Source organism: Panicum virgatum, chromosome 2N, assembly GCF_016808335.1.
Source record: "Panicum virgatum strain AP13 chromosome 2N, P.virgatum_v5, whole genome shotgun sequence".
In the NCBI taxonomy this organism is placed as follows: domain Eukaryota; kingdom Viridiplantae; phylum Streptophyta; class Magnoliopsida; order Poales; family Poaceae; genus Panicum; species Panicum virgatum.
Genome location: NC_053146.1, coordinates 38560579 through 38575140, shown reverse-complemented (window position 1 = coordinate 38575140; position 14562 = coordinate 38560579). Strand labels below are relative to the sequence as shown.

General features: G+C 45.9%; 1 protein-coding gene across 1 annotated transcript; it reads left to right on the top strand.

The window, feature by feature from the left end:
- Positions 1–7134: 7134 nt before the first annotated feature.
- On the top strand, positions 7135–10531 carry LOC120660382 (receptor-like protein kinase HSL1). Its single transcript, XM_039938893.1, has 2 exons — positions 7135–9710; positions 9920–10531. Exons 1-2 carry the CDS (start codon positions 7199–7201, stop codon positions 10264–10266), a joined length of 2859 nt encoding a protein of 952 aa, XP_039794827.1. The 5' UTR covers positions 7135–7198; the 3' UTR covers positions 10267–10531.
- The last annotated feature ends 4031 nt before the right edge of the window (positions 10532–14562 follow it).

Genomic DNA, 14562 nt, shown 5'->3' with positions numbered 1-14562 from the left:
TTATCGTCTGTATAGCGTGATGCCTCATGTTACGTTGCTCGAGTATCGCCTATGGGTATGAATAATTCAGATCCATTTTCTTTTGGTTTATCCAACGCCTCGCTCTTCATGCGTCCTGACCGGGGGACGCTGCTCAGCGCTCGTTCGGTAGGAGCGTTTCTAGCGAACAGTTCTGTTCATCTTCCTCCTTTCTTCTCCTTCCTTCTTTCTTCTTGCAGTCGCCCCCGCCGTCGACCGCCTCCTTCGGCTCCGGCAGCCTCCGCCGCCGCCCTCCACTGCTGCCACACCAACCGAGCCCGCCACCACGCTACCCAGCCGTCGTCGCGCCATCTTCTCCTCGCCCTCGCAGACGGCCACCGCCCACCAGTTTTCCAGCCCCGCCTGGCCGCCGGTGCTCCCGCGCCGCCGCGCCCTCCGCCGGCCAACCCACCTCCACCACCGGGCCGCCGCCACCCCTAGCTCCCTCCTCTAGGTCCGGTAATCATGGAGCTCCCCCGAACCCCGACAATCCCGAACCATAAAGATCCGCCGCCTCCATCGCCACCCCGGCCGAAGGAGACCTCGTCGCCGGCCGTTCCGCCTCCCGGCCACCCCTCCCCCTCCCCTACCTTGATGCCGCCGCTCCGTTTCCCCCCGAACCCCTGGCGCGAGGTTGAAGACGGGCCGTGCGCTGCTACTGGTAGCAACGCACGCGCGTCGTATAAGAAATTCGGTCCTGACCGTATGTTTATGGAAACATGAATGCAGAGCGCATGGCGAGGGAGACGTGGAGTATACTAGCTAGCCATACACTGTGGTGTTTGATGTTTCTGAAATATATGTAAATCTAGCCTATTCTTATGCATATGCCGCCGAATCGTTTCTTCTTCAATTTGAGCAATATATACTTGCCTACATGGATTTGTTTTGCTTGTTGGTGTTTGGGTTTGCCTTGCGAGCATGCATGCGTAAGCGTAACCGTGATCCTTTCAGCAGTTTTGCATGCACAAGCAAGCTAGTTTACAGGGATTCAGTACTGCGAGACGCATGTTTGCGTGAGGGAACGTTGCGCTCGATCTCCTTGAATTGTTGCGATTTGTTGGATCGATCTTTCTGCACGCAGCTCCAACTGAGCCGAGGACCTGCACCTGGTCGTTGGCCCCCACCTGCCAGGCTGCCACGCCGGGCACGCACCGAACCAAGCCGCCCGGGCCGGCGTACGTTCCGCGCCATCCAAATTCCGGCCGGGAGGTTTTGGCCGTCCAACCCAGCCCCGACGAAACGCGCGGCGCCAAAAGCGCGGGCCGTTCTTTTTCGCGCACCGCCGAGGCCGCCGTGCCGACGCCGTGCCCTGGGCAATGCCATGGCACCAGCGCCTCTGCCAGCGCTCGCCGCCCACCGTTTCGCGCTTTCCAGCCGCACGGCGCTCGCAGGCAGCACAAACGCCGAAACGCCTCCGTTGCTGGTGACGACGGCCGGGCGACGGGCTCTTCTGTTCACCCACCGCGTGAGTCACCGGCCGAGAGCAAAGGCAATGCATGGCAGACCAGGAGCCGCAGCGAACGGGCCAACGGAACAACTGTTTTTGTTCGGGGACAAAAGCAGGGATCGGTTTGGAGTCACTTTGGAGCAATGGAGCCTGGGATTTTTCTTTTTCTTTTATCAGTTGGAGCCTGGAATTGAATGAAGACGCCAGCGCCAAGGCCATCAAAGTTTCTCTCTCCGCTGGCCTGCTGGCCGCAGTGGCCAAGAGACCTCCTCGGGACCATGCATGCCACGAGACCATCGCGTCCTCCTATCCCCTGGGCTGGGCCTGGCTGGCGCGAGGCCGCCGCGCGCTTCGGTTCTCGTGCACTGCCCGCGCGAGGCTGCCACCAACTGCTGGAGCCGAGAGAGAGAGGCCTAGGGTCTAGGCTAGGCGCCAGGCACCGCGACCCTGGCTGTGTTTAGATGGGCTGTGTTTAGATCCCGGAAAAGTGGTAGAAAAAGTCGCATCGGACACTGTAGCACACTGTAGCATTTTTTGTTTTTTTGGTAAATATTATCCTACCATGACCTAACTAGGCTCAAAAGATTCGTCCCGCAACGTACATTAAAACTATGCAATTAATTTTTTTATTTACCTACATTTAGTACTCCATGCATGGATCATTTACTATATTTAATGTTTCGATGTGATGGAGATGTGATGGAAAATTTTGATTTTGGGGTTTTTTGGGGCATCTAAACACACCCATGGAGGGAAAAGAGATGCGAAAAGTCGCATCGGATACTGTAGCACACTGTAGCAGTTTTCGTTTGTTTGTGGTAAATATTGTCCTACCATGACCTAACTAGGCTCAAAAGATTCGTCTCGCAACGTTCATTAAAATTATGCAATTAGTTTTTTTATTTATATATATTTAGTACTCCATGCATGGGTTATTTGTTATATTTAATGTTTCGATTTGATTTTGATGTGATAGAAAATTTGGATGTTGGGGGGTTTTGTGGGATCTAAACACACCCCCTGATCTTGTTTGGTTTTTCCAAGAATTCTGGCGCGCACGTTTCTCGAAAAAAGACGCATGCTGAATGTACTAAACTAGTAAGATGGACCGTGCAAATAGTGCAGGTAGCTAATTTTTATTTTTATTCTTCCATCTCTAGTTTTTAAAATTTATTCATACATACATTTATTTTGATTTAATGGCTGCGATATCTTTTCTCCGTCACGTGTTGTGTGCATTCTCTATAAATTTATTTTTGTAGCTGGCAAAGTATAATCTCCTTCTTTATGTTCACTCTCCTCTGTCGGTACCCTGTAGTAGGGATAACCACTCCTACTGCAGCAAGGCAGGACTCGCGTAGTCATCCGTAACTACGCCATAAGGGGCGGAGCAGCCGGGCCCCACGGGTCCGGCTCCTACCTCACCGGGCCAACGGCCTCGGACCCGCTCCCCGCTCTGGGACGGGTCCGGTGATGCCACGTGTCTCTGAGGAGGGGAAGCTCCGAGCCAACAACCGAGGGCCCGGACCCCTATGGGGGTCCGGGACCTCCCGCGTCCATCCGGACCTCCCACGCGCGTAGAACCAACATACCACCGGGGGGTCCGGAGGCGCCACGTGTCCCGCAGGCGCGGGCGCGGGTCTTCCGCTGGAAGACTCGCCCACCCACCGCATTCAATGCGGGTGGTTGAGGCGTGCTCTACCGCCGCGGCACGCAGGGCAGCCTTTGTCAGGCCTCACTATATACCGCATATTACCGAGGTACACAGTGCAGCCGCATGCGCCGCATCCGCGCAGAGCCCATCTGCCGCATTAAATGGATACGACGGCACATCACTTTTCCATCATACCGCCTACGCCGCAAGCTACACGGCCCGTTCAGCTACGCTGCAGGCAACGCCGCAAGTTACACCCTGGCGCCGTTTCGACAAGACAGTGCATGGGTATGCTGGACGGAGGATTCCCAGGAGCAGGGCAAGGAAATCCAGAAATGAGATCTGCTTCGCCTGCAACGCCATAATGTATGAACAATATGTTATTTTATACTATATCGATTGGGCTCACCTGTCGGGAACCCAACGGCCATGTACGCGCCTCTCTTGAGATATAAAAGTGAGGCGCTCGCGAGGACTCTGGAGGCTCACTCTGGACTCAGCACTAGACACGTCAAGACTCTCAACCTCTTGAGAGCCCAAGCAATACAACACACAGTGGACGTAGGGTATTACACTCTGGCGGCCCGAACCACTCTAAACCTGCTGCGTTCATCGTGTTCTTCCACCAAGATCGAACTAACCCTAGCTAACCCCTGAGTACTCACCCTCTGGGTTTAGGAGGGTGCACTACGCCACCCGACTGTGGGTTTGCACACCACGACATCCTCTATGGTCATCATCGCTCTCTCAAAATCTTAGTCGTATTAACTTTTTTCTACTCATAGTTTTCAGTAAAATGCTATTAAATTGTACTTCTCTATGGCCATGCCAATAGTTTTTTAGTTGTTAACATGCTTTCTAAATTGCACACTAAGACCATCTCCAAGAGTACCCTAAATCTATTCCCAAAACTCATTTTTGGAAGTAACCAACAAATTTCGGACTTCAACAGCTCCCCAAACCAGCTCCCAATCATTTCCTCCTAAAACTTCTTTAGTTTTGATTTTAATGGTGAAACAACATTTTTTATGGAGTTGAAACTGTTTTTTAAATATTTATTAAACTATCTTGTTGATGGTAATGTGGTAATTTTGAGAACACTTTACAACTTAGTGAGCGAGAAGAAGCCGGTGAAGCTATTTTTTTCTCCTCTTCTATATTGCAAGCCATTCTAGGATTTCATTTGGGCGTCTTGGACGAAGCTATTTTATTTTTATGCATTTGTTAGAACTTTATCACAAACTATTGGAGAAGCCCAGCAAATAAAACCCTAATAATTGTTTGGGTTACTTGTGTTATCGTCGAACGTACTGGTGTTTGAGATGTTGACATATAATAAAGGGCATGCAAGACTCAATGAATGTCATAGTCAAACCACTACTTAGCTTTCGGTATATGGTGATTGATATGTAACAATTAATATTTATTTGGTCATTTATAATTTGATAGTAGAAACATGCATCTTTCTAATTTTTTCAAATTAGTACCATAGGAAAATTTAATGTTAGCCAATGAAAATTGCAATTACATAGTTGTTATAATCTATAGTGCCAGACAACCAATCAAGCAACTTGTAGACATACGTAATTGAGACAATGGTTAATTCATTTTAAAAGAAGAAAATGAAGGTGTACCTGTAGTGGCAATAGCATGAAAATTTTAATATCTGTGCTCTTTATTTAAGTATAATTTGCTTCTAAATATCAATTGGAAATGAAATACTATTTTCATTTTTTATAATTTAGTTATTTATTATTTATTTATCTAAGCTGATTTTTACCATATTGCAGCGCCATATATTCTTTTGGCTTCCCATGAGGCTGCTTGTTACGTAGAACACCATATATCTGCTCCGTGCATCACATTTCAAATATGAATACACACTAAGTGTGAGAGTATACTTAACATAAATAAGGAACATACATGTGTTTCCGATCCGATTTCTTTGCACGCATCTCATATCTCTCAACGGCCTTTTGCTACGTTCCACAAACTCACCGGATGACCACGTCCCATGTCTTTGACATCTTTAGCTTCTGTTGGAACATCCAGATGTTGGCGCCACCTCCTCTATTCTATTTTTTGGCATTGTCATCTAGGTCTTTTAGAGGTAGCTAGCACAGATGCTATTCCTTCTATCTAACAACAACAGTGAACTACGATTTTAATATCATGCATTTTGTCTTTATAATATCGTTCCTCATTTTGGACTTCTAGAATTTTTAATTTATTTTTTACTAATCATATTCGGTATGGACTATTTGGTCATATCCTAATTTTTGCTATTTTAAAATTCTGGAAGAGCTCTTTAGTAATAATATTTATCTCTATAATATCTAATAACAGCAGTAAGCTACAATCTTAATATCATATGTTTTATCTTTATAATATCATTCCTCATATTAGGCATCTAGTAAATTTTGAATTTATTTTTTACTAATTGTATTTGGTATGGACTCTTTGGTCATATCCTAGTTTTTCATATTTTAAATAGAAATTAGCTCTTTAATAATAGTATTTGATATGGACTTTTGTGTTAGTTTAGTCCTAATTTTTCCTCTTTTTTAATTTCGAAATTAGCTATTATGAAGAATTTTTTTTTATTTTTTATTTTGAATTTTTTTTTGTACTACTGGTATGTGGTATGGACTTTTTGGTCATATCCATGTTTTTCCTATTTTAAAATTCCGAAATTAGCTCTTTAGTAATAGTATCTGATATGAACTGTTGAGTTAGTTTATTTCTAATTTGTTCTATTTTTTAATTTCGAAATTAGTTATTTATTAATAGTATTTGATATGGACTCTTGACTTAGTTTAGACCGTTAGATCATCATAAAATCCAATGGCATAAATTCTTCTCTTTTTTAGATTAATGTGAGAATTTCTAGACTTTCTCGATGAACGTAGTATCTTCTTTTAACACTCCTTTAATAATATAATAGATGAAGTCTATTTGTAAAATCTTTTTAAAGATGAGTGTAATTTTTCGCGACGAATCTAATAACTGTAATTAATTGATGATTTGCTATCACTAGCGCGGGGTTCTGAAGTTGATTTTGTAAACTGCATTTGTCTGATATCATAATTAACGGTCAAAGTAACACTATTTCTAGTACGGGGAGAAACCAAACAAAGCCACGCTAAGCTCCTGGACCCGGTGCAGGGGAACCCGTGACACGGAACGGAGCGCCCGTCCCCGGCCGGGGGCGGTAGCGTACGGCGCCGGAGAGCACGGGAGGCGCGCGCGGGCTTCGCTGCGCCATGCTTCCCGCATTTCTCAGAACCGGCCGATCTCTTGCTTGCGGGGAGCCAACCGGCCTCCACCCGCGTCCTGCTAGATCCACGCAGGAGCCGCGCGCCCCATCGGAGGACGCTGGATCCTCGGCAAAATATTCCAGCTAGCGCTTTCATGTAAATCCTAATTAACTTTATCTAGTTGCATATTTTCTTTTTATTAGGGTAATTTGCACAATGCATCAGCTTGTTCAAATAAAAAGTTAGATTTTTCATATGTTTATGCTACTAAAAAAATGTAAGAGACTCGACATTTTGTACTCTGAACAACCAAATCATCGGTTACTTGAATCGCGCCGCCATCCTGCTATCAATACAGGCATATGCGTAATGCTGTTTGTCGCTACTACATAAATCGACGGGTTACGTTTTCGGCGCCCACAAAAAGTTAACATTGACCCAACTTGTGTGGAACTCCATTAATTATGTGGCGACAACTGTACTGCGCCGATCAACTAGAGAAATGTATTTCTCGCTATTCACTTGGCGCACCACTCCATTTTCCATCGGCGATGCGTCGAGCCACTCCGCGCGTGCCAACTCAGCCGAATTACCTCAATTGACATGGTTGGTGATGTGGTTTGCGCCTGGTACACATTTGGGTGCACACCCTTTGGGTCCCCTAGCAAAAAAGAAACCTCTCTCAGTTTCAATGTGCACTTCTCCCAAAGAGACAAACCAGGGAGCCTTCCAATCCTGCGACCGCAAGGCAACTCCCTGCTTAAAACCTCCCCCCACTCCACACTCCCCACTCTCCCCACCAGTCCACCGCCGCGCGCCATGGCTGCCATCGGCCATCGCCTCCTCCTCGCGTTCCTGCTGCTCCTGCTCCAGGCCATTGCGGCCGCCTCCTCCGACGCCAGATTCCTCCTCGCCGCGAGGTCCGCGCTCCGGGACCCCTCCGGCGCGCTGGCCGGCTGGATCGGCGACTCCGGCCGCGGCTCACCGTGCCGCTGGGCGCGCGTGTCCTGCGCCAACAACTCCACCGCGGCCGTCGCCGGGCTCGACCTCTCCAAACTATCCCTCGGCGGCGGCTTCCCGGCCGCGCTCTGCTCCTTGCGGTCCCTCGAACACCTCGACCTCTCCGCGAACGAGTTCGTGGGCCTGCTGCCGGCCTGCCTCGCCGCGCTCCCGGCGCTCTCGCACCTCAACCTCGCCGGGAACAAATTTTCCGGCGAGGTGCCGCCGGAGTGGGGCGCCGGGTTCCGGTCGCTCCTCGTGCTGAACCTGGTCCAGAACCTTCTCTCCGGCGAGTTTCCGGCGTTCCTGGCCAACCTCACCGCCCTCCAGGAGTTCAGCCTCGCCTACAACCTGTTCTCTCCGTCGCCATTGCCAGAGAAGCTCGGCGACCTCGCCGACCTTCGCGTGCTGTTCGTCGCCAACTGCTCCCTCAGCGGTATCATCCCTTCTTCCATTGGAAAGCTAAAGAATCTCGTCAATCTGGACATCTCAAGGAACAGCATCCACGGCGAGATACCAGGAAGCATCGGGAATTTGAGTTCTCTGGAGCAGATCGAGCTCTTCTCGAACCAGCTCTCCGGGAGCATTCCGGTGGGGTTTGGAGGCCTCAAGAGGCTCCGTTCACTGGACATCTCCATGAACGGGCTCACTGGGGAGATACCGGAGGACATGTTCGCGGCGCCGATGCTGGCGAGCGTGCACATGTACCAGAACAATCTGTCCGGTCGCGTGCCGGAGACGCTGGGGGTGGCGCCATGTCTGTCCGACCTCCGGATTTTCGGTAACCAGCTCTCCGGGCCATTGCCGCCGGAGTTTGGAAAGAATTGCCCCCTCCAATTCCTGGACACCTCGGACAACCGGCTGTCAGGTCCAATTCCGGCGACGCTATGTGCTTCCGGAAAGCTAAATCAGCTCATGCTACTGGACAATGAGTTTGAAGGTGCCATTCCGGTGGAATTGGGGCAATGCCGGACACTGACCAGAGTGCGGCTGTCAAACAACAGGCTGTCTGGTTCGGTGCCGCCAGAATTCTGGGGATTGCCGGGTGTCTACCTGCTGGAGCTTCGTGGCAATGCGCTGTCGGGGACGGTTCACCCTGCCATTGCTGGTGCCCAGAACCTATCCAAGCTGCTCCTACAGGACAACCGGTTCACTGGTGCTCTGCCTGCCAAGCTGGGGACATTGATCAATCTGCAAGAGTTCAAGGCTTCAAACAATTGCTTCTCTGGGCCTCTGCCACCATCGCTCGCCAACCTTTCCTTACTTGACAATCTTGATCTGAGCCATAATTATTTCTCTGGAGAGATCCCAAAGGATTTTCGTAAGTTGAAGAAATTGTCACAGCTGTACCTTTCAGATAACCACCTCAGTGGGAACGTCCCTCCTGAGCTTGGGGAGATTATTGAGATGAATACCCTTGATTTGTCAAACAATGAGCTTTCAGGTCAGGTGCCTGTGCAGTTGCAGGATCTCAGGCTGACTCATTTCAACTTTTCCTATAACAAGCTCTCAGGGGCTTTACCGGTTCTCTTCAATGGAATACAGTACCAAGAAAGCTTCTTGGGCAACCCTGGCCTGTGCCATGGGTTCTGTCAGAGCAATGGCAATTCTGATGCCAAAAGACATACCATTATCAAGCTGGTTGTGTACATCTTCGTAGCTGCTGGGATCATCCTACTCCTCGGTCTTTTTTGGTTCTGTTACAAGTGCAGGTTGTACAAGATAAGTGCAGCTGAATTGGATGATGGAAAGTCCAGCTGGGTGCTCACATCCTACCACAGGGTGGATTTCAGTGAGAGAGAGGTTGTGAATAGTCTCGACGAGAGCAATGTGATTGGCCAGGGTGGTGCAGGCAAGGTGTACAAGGCTGTTGTCGGACCTCAGGGTGAGGCCATGGCTGTCAAGAAACTCTGGCCAATCGGTGTGGCAAGCAAAAGGATAGACACATTTGAGGCTGAGGTTGCCACACTAAGCAAAGTAAGGCACAAGAACATTGTAAAGCTTGCCTGCAGTATTACAAACACAGTCTGCAGATTGCTTGTCTATGAGTACATGCCAAATGGTAGCTTGGGGGATATGCTTCACAGTGCAAAACGCAGCATCTTGGATTGGCCGATGAGGTATAAGATTGCTGTCAGCACTGCTGAAGGACTCTCCTACTTGCACCATGACTGTAAGCCCCCAATCGTCCATCGGGACGTGAAGTCAAACAACATCCTGCTTGATGCAGAGTATGGTGCCAAGGTTGCTGATTTTGGTGTTGCCAAGACTATTGGGGATGGCCCAGCCACCATGTCAATAATCGCAGGATCTTGTGGGTACATCGCACCTGGTGAGTTGCTGATGTCTAATAGTAGTTCTTGTTGCATAAGTAGCTGCTGTGCTTCACCATTTTTATTATTTACTTCTCCAGAGTATCTTTTTCATCACTTGCTCTATATAGTTTTTGAAACATATTCTAGTTAACTGAAGCTACAGCTTAGAGCTTTTACATATACTGCATATTAGTTCTTAACCTGAGTTATCTGTTGTGCGTTGCAGAGTATGCTTACACTCTCCATGTGACTGAAAAGAGCGACATATATAGCTTTGGTGTGGTGATGTTGGAGCTTGTCACTGGTATGAAGCCGATGGCACCGGAGATTGGCGAGGTGGACCTTGTGACGTGGGTGTCTGCCACTATTGAGCAGAACGGGCTGGAGTCTGTGCTCGAGCAGACTCTCGCTGAGCAGTTCAAGGATGAGATGTGCAAGGTTCTGAAGATCGCCCTGATGTGTGTCTCAAACCTTCCAGCCAACCGCCCACCAATGAGGGCTGTGGTGTCGATGCTGCTGGGGGTCAAGGAAGAGAACAAGCCGAAGCTGAAGGTGGCACCTCTGGCCGTCTGACCTGAGGCACCTCTAGCCATCTGAAGAATAATGAATAAAAAGTGTGTTTACTCTTCTCGGATAAGGTACTACAAACCAATTGGCATTATATCTGATCCTGAGAAATGCATTCCTGATAGCAGCTAGATAGTTCTGAATCATTGCCAAAGCTTGTAATGCACTAGCCTTTTACTCTGAATGAAAAGTGCTGGTTGCTATCAATCTGTTCTGTGGCAAAATTTTGGTGTTCATGGCTAGGTAGTGCTATCCTGGTGGTCTATTTCAATCTTTTTGTGCTTAGCTTTCCAAACCTTTTCACGCGATGCTGGTAAGATACTTTGGAAAATCTTGAGGAAATGCTACAGTGTTTGATGAACTAAAACTTCCATGGATCTCAACCTGACTATAGAAAACACGATTACCTTTTATACAAACCAATACTTGGCGTGTTTGGTGTGCAACAATTTCACTGGAGTTTTGAACAAAGTAGTTCAATTCCTGTGGAACTTAGGGAAAATGGAGGCAATTTTCACCATTCTACGCCCATCTAAACATGCTAGAGTAATTCAGGCACTAACCAATGAGTGAGTTCCATGACAAGCGTTTTTTTATTAAAACATGCAGCATTATTTTAAAGAACACCTGTGACAGTGATCAGATTTGAGTAGCCTTGTTGGTCCCATTGCTTCTTTTGTCTGCTCCTTTTGTTTGCCCTCTTTGTCCTGGCAAGCAGCCAAGCAGACACTGCACTGAATCAGTCAGGTTTCATGGCGGCTGCAGTAGAAACAGGAGGAACAGAAGCTGCACCATACCTGCTCTTTTGCCATGCCCTATGTGGATCCATGTGTTGCGGATTTTCCATCTGCTTTTCAGCTTTTGTAGCTCGAAATCATTAGGCCGTGCCACTGAGACTGTTATACTGTGGAACCACAGAACTAGAACCTGCACGTCTGATTGGCAGACAGTCAGAGTAATACGCAGAAGCTTCAGTTATGCATTGCAATTTATTTTTCCAGCATTTTACCAATATGTATATGAATTTACAAAATCCAACTCCTATTCTTTTACGTCTAGAAACACGTGGCTCATTTATCATCCGACAACAGAAAGTTGCAGGAACATCACACATTTATATGTGGTAAGGAGCTTGATTGAAATACAGGTATTAAAGAACTTGCTTGAAATACAGTTCTGTAGGAATAGTTCGAAGACGTGAGCAGCACAGCCCAACTTCATCAATCTTTGGTAGGACTCTTGGACCAGTGTGCCCTAGACAAATGAATTGACCTTTGCGGCTTCTCAATGCATGAATTGGCAGGATGATTGCGTGCACTTTAGCTTTTAGCTTCTTCTATGCTGCCTTAGTGTGTGTTTTTTTACATGTGTGTGGGGGGTTGCACATTCGACGCCTTTTTTATTATTTTTCTTGCTTTGTGTTGTTACATCACCCTTCCCGTAACACTATGTTCTATGCACAAGTATATAACCTAAAGGAGGAAACAATCAAATGCAAGTCACACTTTAGTGATAATATACACCCATTTTCATGATGTATACAAATGGAACAATATACTGATGGATAAAAAAAATTGTGCTGAACTACTAAATGAAGGGTGCAGATCATCATGAAAAACTGCCTGTTTCCTACATCTGATGTTCATCAGTGTAAAGTTAAGGCAGGAGTAATTGCATTAGAACTTCATTCTGCAATGAACATTAGAATGTAAGTGCATGATCAGCATGGAGCCCATTGAGATGACACTCATGGAACCCCTCCATGATTGAAACCGGAGAATCGCATGCTTTGTGGGCTCCATGAATCTCCTCTTCACGAAAGGTACCTCTACTCCACTAGGGTTCTAGGAGCTGCAATCTTAGACTTCTTAGTCCTCAAGCAGCCAATGAGACGCAAGTGCTGGCTGAATCCTGTGATTGCCAACTATGATGGCCCAAACCAACACAGTGCATACAATAGAAAAGCAACAAAAGAAAGGCAACTTATGGTATGAGATATTATAGGGGTAAATGCAAGTGAGAAGAAAAGCAATTGTCGGAGCACTTGCTACTTGGTATGAGAACTCAAAGAGGAACTAGTGTCATTTCCTTTTGGTAGCCTTTTGACATGGCCCACTCCAGATGTGTGAACACACATACTAGTCATGCATTTGTCTGAACATTGTCAAGGTAGCCATCATGCTTGCTTTTGTTTGTTTATCTTCGTTCCACTCGACACTGATAATATACCTGATGCATTTTGTATTCTTCAGGCTGTGATTGTTACTAGTAATATCTTACCATCACGTCTATTGCCCTGGCACACAGGCTACTCCGTGCCATGTTCTTTTTTTCTTATGTAATTGCATACAAAGCCATGCGAATGCGTGTTTTAGTATTTGCTCTTTTGGCGTAGCCCCTCCAAAAAAGATGTGAACATCCAAAGCCACGCCAGTGTCTGAACAATGTCAAGGTAGTCATGATCATGCCTTTATTTGTTTATCATCTTCATGCTGCAAATCTCAGAATCTAGCTGGGCAGCACAAGACGGTCTCGTGCTGACGATGTAGCACACATGTACTACTCAGAATTACTGCCACGTGCATTATATTTACAGTGAGATCTAGCTGCTGACGTGACTGAGTTTGATTGTAGAGATACTCCCTTCATACTTGAAAAAAATGTCGATTTAGACAGTGACACGGTCTCCAAAACTTAATTTTGACTTCTTATTTTTATAAAAATATTTATCACAAAATTATATATTTATATATTTTTAAATACTTTTCGAGACAAAACTATTTATATGTTTTTTTTATATTTTGAAAGTTAACAATTTGAAAGTTATTCATAATTTATATTCTCAATATTTGACCCAAATCTTTTCTAAAATGATATTCTTTTCGAGTATGGAGCGAGTACTCTATTTCAGCGCTGATAATGGGTAACACTGGAAATTTACTGCTTGCCGAGCAAAGCAAGCCGTGGCGCTGGCGGCGTGAACCAAAAATTCAGAACGACAGCAGTCAGGCTCCGCCCTGATGGATGATGATGCAAGGAGTGTGCTTGATCTTTGCTTCTCGTTGGGGGTGTTTAGTTTCAAAAAAAAAACTACAGTACCCATCACATCGAATCTTCGGACACATGCATGAGACATTAAATGTAGTTGAAAAAATAATTAATTATACAGTCTAACTGATTAGCATGAGATGAATCTTTTAAATCTAATTAATTCATGATTGGACATTATTTATCAAGTAACAATAAAATGTGCTACAATACTAAAACCCAAACTTTTTCACCAACTAAACACATCCTCAACAATCCAATTAGCTTGGGAACTGGGAAGCCAGCATAGCCCTTGTTTAGTTGCAAAATTTAAAATTTCAAATCAATCACATCGAAAGAGAATTGCATAGTTTGTTTGTAAATTGCATAGTTTGTTTGTAAATTGCATGAAGTACTAAATCTAGATAAAATAAAAAATGAATTGTATAGTTTGTTTGTAAATTGCGAGACGAATCTAATGAATCTAACTAGACGATGATTAGACACTAAATTGCTACAGTAATTACTACAGTACAGTTGCTCTAATGATGAATTAATTAGACTCATTAGATTCGTCTTATAGTTTACAGACAAGTTCTGTAATTAGTTTTGTAATTGATTTATGTTTAATATTTTAAATATGTAAAAATTCTATGTGTTGGCATGGCGGCAACAGCAGCAAAATTCTATGTGTAAAAATTCTATAGTTTAACAGCGCGTAGCAGCAGCAGCAGCAGGGACTCCATGGACGAGGTGGCGTGTTGGCATGGCGGCGGTTCTGGGGCCATTCGTGCCGACAGAGCCGTCCTTTGTTTGGATTGGTGGGACCGTGAACGTGGATCCAACATATCTGTGTGTATTTTGCAGGAATACTGGGCCGCGTCAATTTCCGTGAAGTAGTGCTTATTTGACTGATATCAACCCAAACGGCTCACCTGAAAGAAAACAGTCTTCTGGCCTGGTCCATATGCAATAACAAGGCCCAAATTACTTTCACAAAAAAGGCCCAAATTACAGCATCTACCATATTTGCAACAAGTGTAGGCGCAACTGGCAAAAAGAAGTGAACGAGCAGCTATTGCCTAGAAAAGAATACGAGGTTATTACACGACCGCAATGTAAAAAGGGTTTTTGCCTTAGCACAAGGCAAGTGGAACTATAGTGAAGGTACTGAAATCAACACCGTAGTGAAGAACTAATATATACATCAGCACTGAAATCAACACCGTAGTGAAGAACTAATATATACATCAACAGTCGGTGCTGGACCAAATT

Excerpts from the sequence above, each read along its gene's own strand:
- LOC120660382 (XM_039938893.1), top strand. The coding sequence starts at position 7,199 with ATGGCTGCCATCGGCCATCGCCTCCTCCTCGCGTTCCTGCTGCTCCTG. Across the intron at positions 9,711-9,919 it reads TTGTGGGTACATCGCACCTG|AGTATGCTTACACTCTCCAT; the intron begins GTGAGTTGCTGA and ends TGTGCGTTGCAG.